Source organism: Neodiprion fabricii, chromosome 7 (assembly GCF_021155785.1).
Source record: "Neodiprion fabricii isolate iyNeoFabr1 chromosome 7, iyNeoFabr1.1, whole genome shotgun sequence".
Taxonomy (NCBI): domain Eukaryota; kingdom Metazoa; phylum Arthropoda; class Insecta; order Hymenoptera; family Diprionidae; genus Neodiprion; species Neodiprion fabricii.
The window spans coordinates 21,200,643-21,216,030 of record NC_060245.1 but is presented as its reverse complement, the minus strand read 5'-3'; the positions used below and the strand labels follow the sequence as shown (position 1 = coordinate 21,216,030).

At 39.4% G+C, this 15,388-nt stretch overlaps 3 protein-coding genes across 11 annotated transcripts; all 3 read left to right on the top strand.

Annotated features, from left to right (window-relative positions):
- Positions 1-2,139: 2,139 nt before the first annotated feature.
- Positions 2,140-4,898, top strand: LOC124187165 (uncharacterized MFS-type transporter C09D4.1-like). The gene is made up of 6 exons (XM_046579479.1): positions 2,140-2,691; positions 2,789-3,258; positions 3,342-3,553; positions 3,619-3,722; positions 3,797-3,907; positions 3,986-4,898. The coding sequence occupies exons 1-6, from the start codon at positions 2,489-2,491 to the stop codon at positions 4,278-4,280; spliced, it is 1,395 nt and encodes a 464-aa protein (XP_046435435.1). The 5' UTR covers positions 2,140-2,488; the 3' UTR covers positions 4,281-4,898.
- Positions 4,713-8,448, top strand: LOC124187163 (feline leukemia virus subgroup C receptor-related protein 2-like). 9 transcript variants are annotated; one of them, XM_046579478.1, is made up of 7 exons: positions 4,713-4,826; positions 6,252-6,408; positions 6,566-7,035; positions 7,107-7,321; positions 7,391-7,494; positions 7,565-7,675; positions 7,776-8,448. In XM_046579478.1, exons 2-7 carry the CDS (start codon positions 6,350-6,352, stop codon positions 8,089-8,091), a joined length of 1,275 nt encoding a protein of 424 aa, XP_046435434.1. In that variant the 5' UTR covers positions 4,713-4,826; positions 6,252-6,349; the 3' UTR covers positions 8,092-8,448. The 9 variants fall into 9 exon arrangements, with proteins under 9 accessions (XP_046435434.1, XP_046435429.1, XP_046435430.1 ...); XM_046579473.1 differs by having other exon boundaries at positions 4,714-4,826; positions 6,192-6,408; positions 6,559-7,035; XM_046579474.1 differs by having other exon boundaries at positions 4,762-4,826; positions 6,070-6,408; positions 6,559-7,035.
- Positions 8,449-13,170: 4,722 nt separating this feature from the next.
- Positions 13,171-15,117, top strand: LOC124187160 (feline leukemia virus subgroup C receptor-related protein 2-like). The gene is made up of 5 exons (XM_046579465.1): positions 13,171-13,480; positions 14,023-14,234; positions 14,308-14,411; positions 14,524-14,634; positions 14,703-15,117. The coding sequence occupies exons 1-5, from the start codon at positions 13,243-13,245 to the stop codon at positions 15,013-15,015; spliced, it is 978 nt and encodes a 325-aa protein (XP_046435421.1). The 5' UTR covers positions 13,171-13,242; the 3' UTR covers positions 15,016-15,117.
- The last annotated feature ends 271 nt before the right edge of the window (positions 15,118-15,388 follow it).

The window sequence follows — 15,388 nt, the reverse complement described above, 5'->3', positions numbered from 1 at the left end:
TTCTTGGATCCTCGTACGTCGGTCCTCCGATATCGGCTGATGGTTTTAGAATTTTATTGTTCTTTGTATTTATTTTTCCTACAGTTTTCTATTCCACCTACCAGGGAAGAATACTCTCCTTGATTCGAAACCCGCTACATTACGTGAACATAGACGATATTGCGGAGCTTAATGAATCCGGATTAGTAATCGAAGGACCCGAGACCCTAAATGTTGCTCTTGCGTTTCCGACTTTTTTCTCTTCCCATGTGTCCAAGGAGGTGGAAAGCTGCATTCGGAAATTGTACAAAAACCAGCCCGTCGTCTGTATCAATTACTGCGACACCCTACGCATGAGATATGCCCACGCAAAAGATCTCCATATAATGAAAAACTCAAGTCCTTACAACCAAAAACGATTTGTCGCCCGGCCGGATTTTCCCCTGATTGACAGATTCAATGCCATTACTCAGGCAATCGTTGAAGCTGGATTAACGAAATTTTACGAAGCCAAGACTTTGTACGAAGAGTCGACTGTGAAGCCCGATGAGAATCTCTCGAGTGATGTTATCGCGTTTGTCATAACTCTTCGTGATCTTCGTTTCATTTTTTACGGCCTTGGATTCGGTTGGATATGCACGCTTCTCATTTTTATTGCCGAGATGGTTTTGCGACGTAAAATCATTCGAAAAAGATATCGTACTTACATCAAAGATACAAACTTTTCATACACTCAAGTCGGAAGAATGATTAAGATCGCGAGAAAATAATCACCGACCATTCAATTCCAGTATTGCTTTACGTGTTTCACAGTAGACGTTAGATTTTCTGCAATTTATAGGACTAGTCGGTGCTTAGCCACGCAAAACAATTTAAGAAGAAAAATAAAAAAAATAACAATGAGTCAATTAAGCCCATTACAATGTGTGTGAAAAAAAAAATCCGTTAGTTATTTCAAGTGTCCCACGAATAGAAGAACGTATCATGGTTGGATGAATATCGTCGGTACCTGTTTAACGAAGCATAACAAATTTTGAGGACTGTATGGATAGAAATATTAATACTACATTTCAATTTTATATTCCGATTTCAACATCAATAAGCATTTCAAACACCCACTAATTACTTAACGCTTACTCTTTCTCACTGCTCGTTTGTAATGAAAGAGTGGAATAAATTTGTTTAATTTGTTCTGGTAAGATTTAAATATATAGGTACCTTTATTCGTGTAAATATGTTACACGTTATTTAACTAAAAACAATATAGTAAATCTATTCCACGTAATTGCGCCTCCCAGAATCTGGAAACGTGGACTTCAGTACAAATTGTGTATTTTTTTTTTTTTTCACTGTAACGTCCATAGAATAACGAAGCAAATTTAGTCTCACGAAAATTTATCGGTAGAAAAACCTTGTACTAATTGAATTCAGATGTAGTGGATGTTTATTGAGGTTTCAATTACGAAAATTTGTTTTTCGCTTCAAAAGGTGCGTATCGCTTGACCTAAAATATGCGGTTATCGTTAGGCATATTTTTCTTATTTTCGTGGAATACATTAATTTTCTTACATTACCACAAATGAAGTTGAGATAGATAGATAATACTTTATTATGCCCTACTTTAGCCACGAGGCAAAGGGCATAACACATGATGTGTCACAATGAATAAATTTAATGTACATGTGCAGAAGAAAATAGTGGTAGAAGAAAATTAGAATATAAAATGTAAAGCAACAGAAAAAAAATAAAGAAATATATGTGACTAGGCAAAGTTGCATTTCGGATGGTGAACAATTAGAATAGAGGTGAATGAGATGTGAATTTCTGCCGCTTACAACTAGAAAATAAGATTAGACGAGTGGGACGAGATTGAGTTTATTGAGAGCATAATTCGGTGGCCATGACAGTCAAGGAAGGCAGATCACGACATCTATGACAGAAGTCAAAGCGGAAGGAGTTTAGTCAGATAGAATTTGTGAAGAGAGGAATGAGCAGTTAATGATGACCAGGGGGAAGTTACTGGATTCAATGACGTAAGGATCACTGCCCAGCGGAATAATTTTACTGAATTAATTATTTGATGAAAAATTCTACAGCTTCGGAAATAAATACGGATACCGGTGGGCTAGTTAACGTGAGAAATTTTGCATAAAGCATCGGTGTTGACTTTTTTTAGTATCGCGTGTCACAATAATGATTTTTTTACGTCAAGTTCATCTCAAATTCACATGTCACGCCTTCGTTTCAACTCACATGACGTACTCACATCGTAACACAGCTGTGTTGGATAGAAAAACATTTTCATTGCTAGTCACAATAACCGTATGGACAAGAACGGTGATCCATCTTCTATTTGGAATAGAAGTAAATGAGCCTGAGATGCCATTCGTGACAGTGCCATTTAGCCATTCGGGTGAAAACTGTTAACAAAAAGTGGAGGAGAGTAATCCTGAGTATAGAAGCAAAGCCGAGGTGAAGCACAGCTTCTCAAACGTGCAGGAGTGTCGATATGACCGCAGGTGAAAAGATCGAGTTGTCGCAAAGAATTGAAGACACATCGATAGAGAAATATGAGAACTTTCTGAAACCAGACACGTTAGAAGTCAAAGTTTTCAAAAGACGGTGGCTCCAACTTGTCCTTTTCATCCTTTTTAGTTCGTCGAACAGCGTTCAATGGCTTCAGTACACCATCATCACGAACATAGTATGCCTGTAAGATGACTAATCTCTACCACCTGATCATGACTGACCTTGAATATTTTTGACAAACGCCAGTGCTACTGATAATGATAAAACCTCAATTCTTCAGGTACTACAACGTTTCGCGATTCGCAGTCGCATCGACGACCGTGGTGCTGATGGTCTCGTACATGCTGCTGCTGTTTCCGACCTCTTACCTGATAAATCGCATAGGTTTAAGGTGGACGGTTGTAATTGGGGCCACGGTTGCTTGCCTGGGAGCATGGATCAAGGTGTTTTCCGCAGCCCCGGATCGCTTCGCAGTGACCTTGATGGGCCAATGCGTGGTTGCTGTAAGCCAGAGCTTCCTGTGTCCTGTGCCGGGTAAACTGGCTGCATGCTGGTTTGGGAAGGACCAGGTGGCCCTGGCCACTGCCATTGGGTACCACGCTATCTGTTGCGGCATCATTAGCTGCTTCATCGTCGTTCCGATACTCGTAAAGAATCACGAAAGTCTCGACGACATCGGGAGTGATTTATCGTTGATTTATTGGATAGTGGCAATATTCTGCACCGTCGTTTTCCTGGCTGTGTTTTTTCGTGAGTGACGGCTATTTTCAGGCTCTGATATAACGATTAACGGACGACATTACTGATATGACGTATGTTGTTTCACTACGTAGTTTTTCAGGATGAACCACCTCTGCCGCCAAGCGAGTCTAGGGCGCTTCAAAAAATCAAGCGTGAAAGTTCCCCGGAGGGATTTTTACCACCGCTGATGAGGGTACTGAGGAACAGGAATTATCTACTTATATGGCTTGCATGGGGTCTTAATACGAGCCTGTTAAACACAGCGTCGACATTTTGCAACCCATTCCTCGTTAATCGTTTCAAGGTAACATTCGAGTCACGCCAATCCCGACATGACCGAAATCCTAACAATGTTCAAATCCATTGCAGAACGTTGATGCGGAGCTTGGAAAACTGGAACTGTTGTTTTGCCTCATGGGATTGATTGGCTCGGTGATCGTCGCTTCGATTCTTGACAAGACAAAGCAATTCAGGTGATTTTTGGAACTTAAAAAATAACGAACAACATACGGAACATCTTAAATAAGGCTTACTTACCAATTCGCAGAATCATTTTTACCGCGACGAGCGCTATGGCGCTGCTTTTCGGTATTTTATATGGTTTAAGTTATTACTTGGAGAACAAAGTAATGGTGTTCGTATCCGGCGGGATTCTTGCGTAAGTTGTTTCGAAACGAATACTCGTAGTTTTTTTGGTCCTTTATGATAAACTAATGTTAGGCTGCTAACGTTACAGATTTTTTTTGGGAAGCTACTGCGTCGTTGCAATGGAGATGTGCGTCGAAGCTACTTACCCGGAATCCGAAGCTGTCGTAACCGGGATTTTGACCATGTCTAGTCAGCTCAACGGAATATGGATAGTTCTAGTTACTAGCAAGGTACTGGAGGTATACGGAGACATTGCGGCGCACTCGATTTTATGCAGTGCGCTTGGCTTGGCAACTCTGTTGACGATTTTTCACAAACCAGAGCTTCGCCGGCAAAAAGTCCAGAAATATGCAGCAAGGTGTAAAATAAATGCCGTCCAGTGAGCCTCTTTTTAACTCTACAGAGAAGTTGATACGTGGAACTAATTATCGTTCAGTTTGAAGCGAATAAAAATTGAACAACAGTTTCACTTGATCCTCAGATTCTGCGAGTCAGTTTTATTAACGTACAATGTAACAAACAATTTACAATTTTAGCTTGGTCGGCAGCTCAGCTACGCGATCGTTGCGATACCTACGATTGTAACATATGCGTCGAAAAAACATTTTAGCGGTTACTTGATAGAACATTATTTACGCAGTTGCGATTATTTCATATGAATAAATGTGTCAGTAATGAATGTTCGATTGGGGAACGTTGTCAAGTATTGGCTAATTTACATAACTTAGATAACAAGTATGAAACAGCTGCGATACAGTCATACCGATAACATTACATGCCATGTGAAATCTTCATAGTGTGTAATTACCTTATTATATTGATACAAAATACGTAGAGGCGGTAAACACCATATTAACGTCCGGCTCTCACCCCGTTCTATTTCTTTGGCTGATTCTTCACTACGTTTCTAAGGACAAAGTGAATGACAGGTATTTTTTGGGATCTTTTACTTGGGATGTGATGGCTGAAAACTTAAATTATCGGTACTGATTGCATTTAAACAAAAAAATATGTAATGCTCACAAAACGTAGAACATGTTTCGGACTAGGAGGCCGTGCCTTGGACTTGGTAGCTATATGAATTTTAATTTTTTTAACAATAACGTCTGAAAGTTCTGAGCATAGAAACGAACAGTTCGGGCTAGGTCCGATAACGGGCTTTTATTTCATTTTTATTTTTCCCATTCTTAATTTTTGAGTAATCGATATTTTATTCCGCGAATATCTGCCGCAGCAGGTTACTCGAAGCGTGTTTAATTTGTGCTTGAATGAATTAAGAAACTGAACACTGCAAAAAGAAACTCATTGACATGGTATACTCAGAATCATTATTCAATAATTCTTAAAACCTGCATAACTGCATTCCAATACGAATAATTAGATTTAATAACTTTGATGATCTGATCTGCCGGTCAAAGGTTATAACAAATTGAAAATATTTTTTTAAGTGGAAATTGTCGAAAGAGGAAATTGTCCTTCTTGAAAACTGTAAGAGATAAAAATTTCTAAAATAAGTCGAGTAATGTAATGTAATAATATATCGGCTACGAAATCAAAAAGAGTAAGGATTGTACGTCGGACGGGTTGGTATGAACTCCTCATATATTATTAAGATCAAACAGAAATCTGAGTCCTTTGCTACGCTTGCTAAAGTTGGTTTTTTAAACTCAAGGCGGCTGTTTTTACGGCCTGTTTACGATGCAGTGATATGACTAACAAGAAAGGTATCCCAAGTCGAGCTCACCAATTTGATTTCTTTCGTAAAATCTTGTAGTAGACTGAAAACTAAGCGACTCAATTTTTTTTTAATCTGCTATTAAACACTTTAAGGGGATGAAACCATCCTCCAAAGTAAGGCATGTCAAGAGGCGATTTGATAGTATCACCCACAAGAACATACTTGGTATTTTTTAACCAATCCATCTGGAAAAGTTTTCTCCCAGCGGGAAATGGAAAATGTAATTTTCTTAATTGAAAAAGAAACTGCCAAACCGTCTCTTGACACGCCTTACTTTGCAGGATGGTTTTATCTCCATAAAGTGTTGATTGGTAAGTAAAAACAATAATTATATGTGTCGCTCGATTTTTAGTCTACTATAACATATCATAAAATAAAAAAGGAATATTCAGGACAACGTTGTACACTCGTATTTGATTATAAACATCTTTCAGTGAGAATAGTAAAGCTATCCATTAGAATAGCATTTCATAAGTGGTGAGGCCAGAGTGTGGTTATCGAGAATCCTGATCGAAAGCAACTCCGCAGCTAATAAAGGATACATTTTTTTAAAAAGTGTTCGAAAATAATGAGGAATCAACAAATCACTGACAATAACGTCATGACTCCTCTTAAGACTGAACACACAGAGGAAAACGAGGACACCGCGAGTGGCAGTCCGTTGAAAGTCCGGGTTTTCAAAAGACGGTGGCTTCAGCTATTCTTGTATGTCTTATGCAGTGTATGCAGCAGCTATCAATATCCTCAATTCACGATCATCGGCCATATAATAAGTAGGTAAGACAATTATTCAACACCGGCAACGGTATTCCACTTCTTGTACACGAACATAGATGAGTGTTCAAACTTCGAAACGAAAGAGAAACCAGAATTCAAGACCTTGACTCGTGCGCCTATATCATGTATACTAACGGAAACCGGAGGCTTCAGGTACTACGATGTCTCGGTGTTAGCGGTAGCATCGACCAGCATCGTGTTGATGGTGTCCTACTCAGTTTTCTTCTTCCCTGCCTTGTTTTTGACGGAACGGATAGGCCTGAAATGGACGGTCGTGATAGGCTCCGTATTAACGTGTCTCGGAGCTTGGATTAAGGTCTTTTCAGCAGCCCAAGATCGTTTTCCGGTGCTGCTGACAGGGCAGGCCATGGTCGCCGTAAGCCAGGTTTTCATTGTTCCTGTGCCGGGAAAATTGGCAGCTGTCTGGTTTGGAAAAGACCAACTCGCCTTCGCAACCGCCATCGGCTGTTACGCAGTTCACGCCGGCTTGACGATCTGCTTCCTCACCATTCCGACTTTCGTCAGAAATCACGACGACGTCGAGGAAATCGGGCCTGAATTGTCCGCCACTTACTGGATACTCGCGATTGCATGTACCGTTGTAACATTGGCTGTACTTGTTTGTGAGTCGTCGCATTTTTCCGCCAACGAGGACGCTGAATTTGTTTCTCAACCGATTCTATTCTCCCAAAAGTTTTTCAGAACGAACCTTCTGTGCCACCGAGCGAGTCGCGGGCGCTTCAAAAATCCACGTACGAACGTCTAGATAAAGGAGTTTTAATGTCGGTAAAAAAATTAGTAACGAAGAACAGGAATTTCGTCATTCTTTGGAACTCCTATGGTTTGATTATTAGCGTGTTTTACTCAACGGCAACAGTTTTGAATCCATTGATCTTAACTCACTTCAAGGTAACGTTACTGTGCACTTTGTATGTTTCTGTAGCGCCGTACACCCTCAGTTATACTCGTTTCTTGTAGAACAGCGAAGTTGAAGTTGGAATAATGAATATGTTGCAATGCATTCTGGGGACCACAGGTTCGGTAATCATCGCATCAGTTCTTGACAAAACGAAGAAATTTAGGTTAGTTAACCGTAGCTGTGACGCATAACGATTTGCGAACGGTCGTAACTACAGCGTTCAACAATTACAGAGTCATCGCCATCACCGTGAGCAGTTCATCCGTACTTTGCGAAATACTTTTCGCTGTGACCTTGAACTTGGAAATTCAATGGACGGTGTTTTTGTCAACTTCGCTTTACGGGTAAATATATCACTGTGATCAGACTGGAATTTGATCGGTCATCGAAGTCACATGTACTCGCGTTTCCCAATGAGAATACACCCAACCGTTTCTGTTCCAGCATTGCCCTCACGAGTTTTAATGCGATCGGATTTGAATTATGCGCCGAAGCGACTTACCCCGAGTCTCAGGCATTGTCAACGGGGATTTTGAGCATAGCGGGCCAAATTTACGGTGTTTTCATAAGTCTCGTTGTCGTCAAGCTGATGGACGTCTACGGAGATACAGCTGGACACGCCGCCATTCTCGTAATTCTCAGCCTGGGAACTCTGTTGACAGTATTGAATAAAATTGATCTGCGTAGGCAAAAAGCTGAAGAATATGCCGCGCGATATAATGCGCTAAGCCAAGGAGTGTCAGATGAAATCGTTAAGTGATGTTGATTCTATCAGCCTTCTTCCACGATTCGAGTTCGCTCTCATTATTACAAATGACAACCCACGAGAGTAATTGCTTGAAACTTCTTCTTGACAGAAGCGAAATGTTTTCGTCAGCCGCAAATTAATCATCAAGAATTGAGCGTCGTAGAGATCGGGCATCGAGATAATTTATACTCACGAAGTTCGTTGATTCTTTGCATTTGGAGAGTGTTGGAACAATTTCAGTACTCTGGATTTGTGCGTGAAGATTCATTGAACGGAATAAATTAACTTTATCGGGTTCCGTGTGCGATTTTCGTGCGGTACCAATGTCAAGGGGAATTATACGAATGAAAATTCCTAACATTTTTTGTCCGAAGTTTGTTTCACAGTTGATTGCAATTCGTTCCTTACATACCATCCCGTCCCTTTGTAGAACTTGGACTATCAGTCCTGGATTGAGTGGACCATCGGTTCCTCTATCCCGGTAACTGTATATGACTATATGAATCTATATTATTTTTCAAAGTTGAAATGGTATCACGTTGACAGAGAGTTGGAATTAAAAGATTATGCAATAAATTGCAGACGTCGATTATGATCGCGTTTCGTGGTTTCCTCAACTTAGGTACATTCAGAGGGGGGAAAAAAAAAGAAACTGTAAATTCCGGCTGCTCAAGACTTGCGTAAAGAGTATAGGCCGTACTTCTCATAATCTGCGTGTACGTGGGATCAAAAAAGTTATATTTCAGAATTTTGTCTTTAAAATGCGATCATCTATTTTTTGACGCTTTCACGGGCAACGTTATTAAGCTTGTCTTGTTAAGAAATGAACACCCTAGCTCCTCACTAGCAGATTTCTTTCCCCTTCCGAAAACCGATTGTTCGTCATAAGGACAAGTTTTTGCTCTATCTATAATCCCAAACTCACGTTATTTGAAATTGTACGGTATTATTTGTCAAGTTCACGTGTATATACCTAAAAGTCTGAATTTTTTTCAATCCACCGAGTTTGAGAGTTTTTTTTTAGATATGGTAATTATGTTGTATTGAATATTGAAATTTGTTGAATAGCTGTGTTGGCTGAACAAATACACCCAAAGAGGCGTGTACACGTATGGCAATTGCTGGTCTGCACGAAGTTGCAGGCAGTTTACTCGAGGCTAATATGCCACGTAAAGAGTGGCAATCTAAGTCGTGGACAGGAAGCAAAGACGGAGAATCTTGCGAATCTTACGGACAGCCGAACAGGAATGATTAAATGTTGAATTATTTAAAGCGTTAGAAAGTCTTTTCACACAACGAGTCATAGGGAAATGTATAATCAACACAGTCAATCAGCCCTCAAAGGCCGATTCTTCAAATTTCAGGTATTTTCTCGTTCTTCGTCCTTCTCAAATGAAACTGCAACTCTCGAAGCTTAGAAAACCAGCAGAGCCTTAGATTTTTGCAAAGTTTTCTACATTTTTCAACAAGTCAGGCAAATATTGTAATATTTTTACCTTCGTATATAGGTCGCGCAATTAAACAATTAAAATTATGAAGCCTTGGACTTGTACGGTGCGTATGTTTCACGACGATACGAGAAAGACCTCGTCGGCTAGGTTTGGCCCTTTGTTGTTTCAAGGCAAAAGCGAGCGGTGTCTTTTTTCCACTTGTGTACTCTGTCGTCGGAATTTATAGATCCGCGTTCGTGCCACAACGAGAAATTCAAGTTGGGTGGTACTACTTAACTGAATCAACAATTCTTTGTATCGTTACCTTTAAAGAAAAACACGATGCGAAAAACAATAATATTCAACGATTACTATTGGACCGCGAGGGAAGATACCAGTAAGTCGAAATGGAATGGTCCGACTGAAACAACTGGAATGAAGTGGCAAAAGAAAAAAAGGGGGAAAAAAAATTTCAACGGGAAGAAAAGAAACAATTTTAACACGTAGCCGCATGTTGTAAGCATACAATTGGCGCTATATTTATTTGCATTTTAGTCTGGGCGAGGTGACATGCGAACGACGTCATACGGCACGTATATCAATATAAAATTGTGATCAGTAAACGATCTCTCGTTTGTTATAAAAATAATTCCTTCCAGTTTTGACCGCCTGAATACTATTATGTAAGCGTCAATGTTTTCTTTATTCCGTCACGTCTGGTTGCCAGAAATATTGTTTGCCAGTTTTTTTGCTAATGCAAATGATTATTCTAGGAGTGAAAATGTTTGGATAATAACTTGGTAATAAATGATTTCTCTTGATGGAATCAGGGGGGGTTTTTACCTAATAGAGTTACAACTAACTGCGTCGTACTCGTAAAAGAATCGAGGAGCATGTTTACAAAAATCTGTCAGAATTTGGTCAATAACAGGATAAGACTCTTTTTCATTCCTGTCGAAATTGAGAGGCAAAATTACAAAATTACATTTCAAACACGGAGGAAATGTTTGTTGTTTAACTTACAAAACAGTTCTGCAGACTGTTTCAATGTTGAAAAGTGAGTATGAAATTTGTTACCCACGTTGGAAAAAGCCGAGAAACACAGCTGCGAAATTCGTATTTGTATCAATTTGCATCGCGTAAGATCCTCGTTTGACGTGTTGCGTCTCGTAAAGAATGAGTCAGTCATCGTTTGAATCAAAAGTTTGTAAGAGAGATAAAAAAAAAAAAAAAAACTGTTGAATAAATCTCCAGCACTATAATTATGTTATTTTCATCAATAATAGTAAACATAAATGAAAGAATGTTCCTTCTGTTGAATATTATAAATGAATATGAGTGTATTTTAATGGCAGAAGATAATTTTTCGATGTCAACAACGTGAGAAATGGGTTTCTAATTAAGACGTTCCGAACGATTAAATTCTGGTGTTCTTCCAACGATCTTAATGTCTTTATGCACACTTTGGATCGAGGAAAAAAAAAACTTTCACAAGCAATTATCTTCGAATTGGATAAATATATTTATATATTGGTGTTATTACGGTACAACAAATGTTCATCGATAATTATATTTACTTGGTATACTTACACCATAAAGTAATATTTTTTAAATGATTTTCCGACAATTCTTTATGCAAAGCTGGCCAATAAAGATATTAGCCGAAAAACATTAGAATCGGATCAACAATACCAGAGTTTAAGCATCTTGCATGTTTAGATATGAAAGAATGGCTGAAACTGTCGATCTTTATTTAGTTTGTAATGCAAATAATGTTGGTGCAGATGTTTTTTTTATCGTTTTTCTCTACCTTCCCAACTTTAAATTGAGACGGACCAAGCCAACTCGTCGTTAATGGCATGACGTTTGTTTGCCATGTTTAATAATGGTCTGAATTTAGTTGAATGAAGCAATCAATCGTTGATTGGGAAATGTAATGTGCAAATGCGCTGAAAACTAATATTATTGCAGCAGTGCTGTTGGTGTGAACCAAATGAGTGCAGTCCTGCCCAGAATGGTTATCAAGTTAGCAAATACACGATGAAAATTCTATTTCTTGAAATAACGTGTTTTTTTTAATGCTGGCGTGCAGTAGTGTTTTTATGACGACATGCAGCTGCACTTTGCGCGATTATTTAGACTTGTGGAAAGTCAATGTTTCCGTTAGTTTTTTATTGGCGGTATTGAAAGGACGATGTGGTTTCACGCTTGTCATCAACAACACTCTATCTTACCCTAACCAATGATAGCAAGTGTAGAATCAGATACCAAATTGATTACTGGGTAGGTGATTGTTGTCATAAAAGACTGGGGTATGACACTTGAGGTTGTCATGATCATTAGAAATACGGTGAAAGTTGTAATATTTATAAATAAAATCATTCGTTGGGGCTTTTTGTAGCATGTGAAAATGAACTTCATACACTGAGAAAAATTTCATTTGTTACAGTAACTAGAAAAATTGAGTAAAACAGGTATCGTTAAAAAAAACTGTTTGAATATTGTTGGAATTACGAAAAACGAGGTACGCGTAAACATTTTGCGCTATTGTCGATTCTTTTTTTGGCAATTGCAACGCAAAATCAGTTTGTGAGGTTTATTCTACTTTTTTAGTTAAACAAGGCTTTAACGTCAATTTATTCTTGCACAAGCATTAAATTTTCGCAACAGTTGCAAGAAAATATAGCAACAGTGATCGTAATGAGAAAGAATAGTCACGGATACTAGACTTTCTGATAACAGCTGCAAGACTAATTTTCATTTTATAGCTCTGATTAAAACGAAGTAATGTCTTGACGTTAAAAGATTTATTTGCTTGTTACATAACTATATTCGACAATATTTTTAATAATTGCATTCAAGTATACAGTTGCTTCATTATCTTTTTTTGATATTTCTTATCCATTCCGGGTTCAATATATGTAATTTCATTCCTGAAATTGACGACTGAACCCTTAGCAGTGATAAACGGCATTGTGACGATGCCGTCTTCTAAGGTTGAACTGAAATCCAAGGACGCGATGGGAAATCTGCAACCTTTGACAACGATAATCGGCGACTCGTTGGAGGTAAAAGTCTTCAAGAGGCGTTGGTTTCAGCTCGCATTGTTCATCATTTACTGCGTAAGCAACACTGTTCAGTGGTATCAGTACGCTATCATCAGCAACGTAATACGTCGGTAAGATCTGGAAGACCTTGATCGAAGGGCGGTATGGGTGGGGTGGGGTGCCTTCTTTGGGATGTTGAAAAGTTGTTTTCGGGAATTTTTCGACAGAGAGGAATTGAATGGTCATTTTCTAAACTCTAAGGATCTTTCGTTACCAGTTTAAACTACGTCTGGTAATTTTTTCAATTTTTCATTCGAGTTTAGAACATATGATATATTCAATTGCTCCCTATCGAAAAAACTTCCCAAGACTACTTGATTTTCGACCTCTTAAGGTAGATTCCGCCTCAAAGAGAGAACCCGTAATGAAAATGCGTTGAATGATATCTGTTCAGGTACTACAACGTTTCGTCACTGGCTGTGGAATGGACCAACGTGATTTTTCTGGTTTCGTACATGATTCTTGTGTTTCCACTTTCCTATCTGCTGGATCGCGTTGGTCTGAGATGGACGGTCTTGATCGGTGCAACTGGCACGTGTCTGGGTACCTGGGTGAAGGTCTTTTCCGCATCTCCGAATCGTTTCGCGGTGACCTTTCTGGGCCAGGCAGTCATAGCGATATCACAAATGTGCATCGTTCCTGTTCCAGCGCGGCTTGCCGCCTGCTGGTTTGGGAAAACGCAGGTCGCTTTTGCCTGCACTATCGCCGTATTCAGCCTCCAACTGGGCATAGCCTTAGGGATATTCATGATTCCGTTCGTCGTGAGGAACCATGAAAACTTGGCTGACATCGGGAACGATTTGTCCAACCTTTACTGGGGATTTGCCGTTTATGCCGCTATTGCTGCGATCTCCGTGTTCGTTTGTGAGATTACCAACATTAACCGCCGTTGGAAGGTTGCTCTTGCAAGGAAGGTAACCGGCCCAAGTCGATCTCTTTGATTCGATTTCTTTTTCAATATGTCATAGTTGACTGAAAACTAAGCGAGACGTATTTTTTTTTATCTGCCATTAAACACCTTTAGGTGATGAAACCATCCTTCACAGTAAGCCAAGTCAAGGGGCAATTTGACGATTTCACCCAGAAGGGAGTAATTTTTTTTTAACTAATCCAACTGGAAAAGTATTCTCATAACGAGAATTCAAAAATGTAATTTTCTCAATTAGAACAAAAAAAAAAATCAAAAAACTGCGAAATCGCCCCTTGACCTATCTTACTTTGGAGGGTAGTTTCACCCCCTTAAAGTGTTTAATGGCGGATAAAAAAAAATACCTGTCGCTTAGTTTTTAGTCTATTATAAAATATTACAAAAAACAATCAAATCGGAGAGATGGATCCGGGATACCTTCTTTGTTGGCTTTAATTCTTGCGGTAAAAGCAAACGCGTTTTTTCACTTTACCCGCAGTTTTTCAAGACGAACCACCACTCCCACCGAGTGATGCCAGAGCGCTTCGAAACGCCAAACGTCTGAATGGTGCGGAAGAGTTTTGGCCAACGATCAAGAGGATCTTGACTAACAAGAGTTTCATTTTACTCTGGAACTCGTACGGCTTGATCTGCGGTGTGTCGACCACATTCGGAGCACTCATCAACCCGTTATACGTATCTCACTTCAAGGTAATGTTCGATTAGTTATCTTAGCACCGTGCCTCGACTTGTACCATTATTAATTGTTTGAAGTTATTTCCAGACCGGAGAAACGGACACTGGACTGCTTTCGCTTATTTCAACCATTCTGGGTACCTTATGGACACTAGCAGCCGCTGCTGTTCTCGATAGAACCAAGAAATTCAGGTATGCATCAGTACCGTGTTGGGATGCATATAGGAACAGATATCATCCGAGAATTTGATGATAATGTTTTAATCTTGACGATTTACCGTTTCTGAAACGACATATTTTGAAGACTCGTCGCAACTGCAGTTTACGCCTTCGCCTTGATTGCCGACGCGTTGTTTGCTACGAGTCTGATTATGGAGATCAGATGGATGGCTTTTGTGATGGGCATATTCTTCGGGTAAGCTGTGAAGTGCTTCAATTCACGCATGCAATTAGTCGATTGACTTTGAAAATCTGGAATTTCAGGATACAAGTAATCGGCTATCCGACGATTGGATTGGAGCTGTGTATGGAGACGACTTATCCAGAATCCGAAGGTATCACCGCAGGGATTTTGAACATGGCACCTCAATTTTATGGAACTCTGTCGATTCTGATCGTCGGCAGAGTGTTGGAAGCTTACGGTCATAAAGTAGCACACGCCTGTATGTGCGGAGAGTTGACTGTCGGGCTTCTGTTGACGGTTTTCAACAAAATTCAACTTTATCGACAAAAAGCTAACAAAGTTACTGCCGTATACAATATTGATCCTCAGAAAGCGTTGATGGAGTTTAAGTGAGATCGAATGGAAGGGTGCTGCAAGTACAACTAACTTTGAAAGACCAAAACGCCGACGGAACGAAATCCCGAAAGTCAAATTACCGACGGTTTGAAAACGTAGAAAGACCATAAATACGAAATGATGACTTGTTGAAAACTAAATACTGGAAAAACAAATATGTGCATATAAATTTGTACCGACATTCTTTTACTGAGAATGGCCAAGATTACGAAAGGACAAATATTGAATTGCCGACAGCTAATTTTTTCAGTTTTGTGGCTGTTTGAAGTATCAGCCGCTCTCAATTTTTTACTTCGGAGCTTTTATTTTTCTGCACCTCCACATTCTGCGCTGTGGTCATTTGTAATACCGAGTGTTCTAAAAATACATT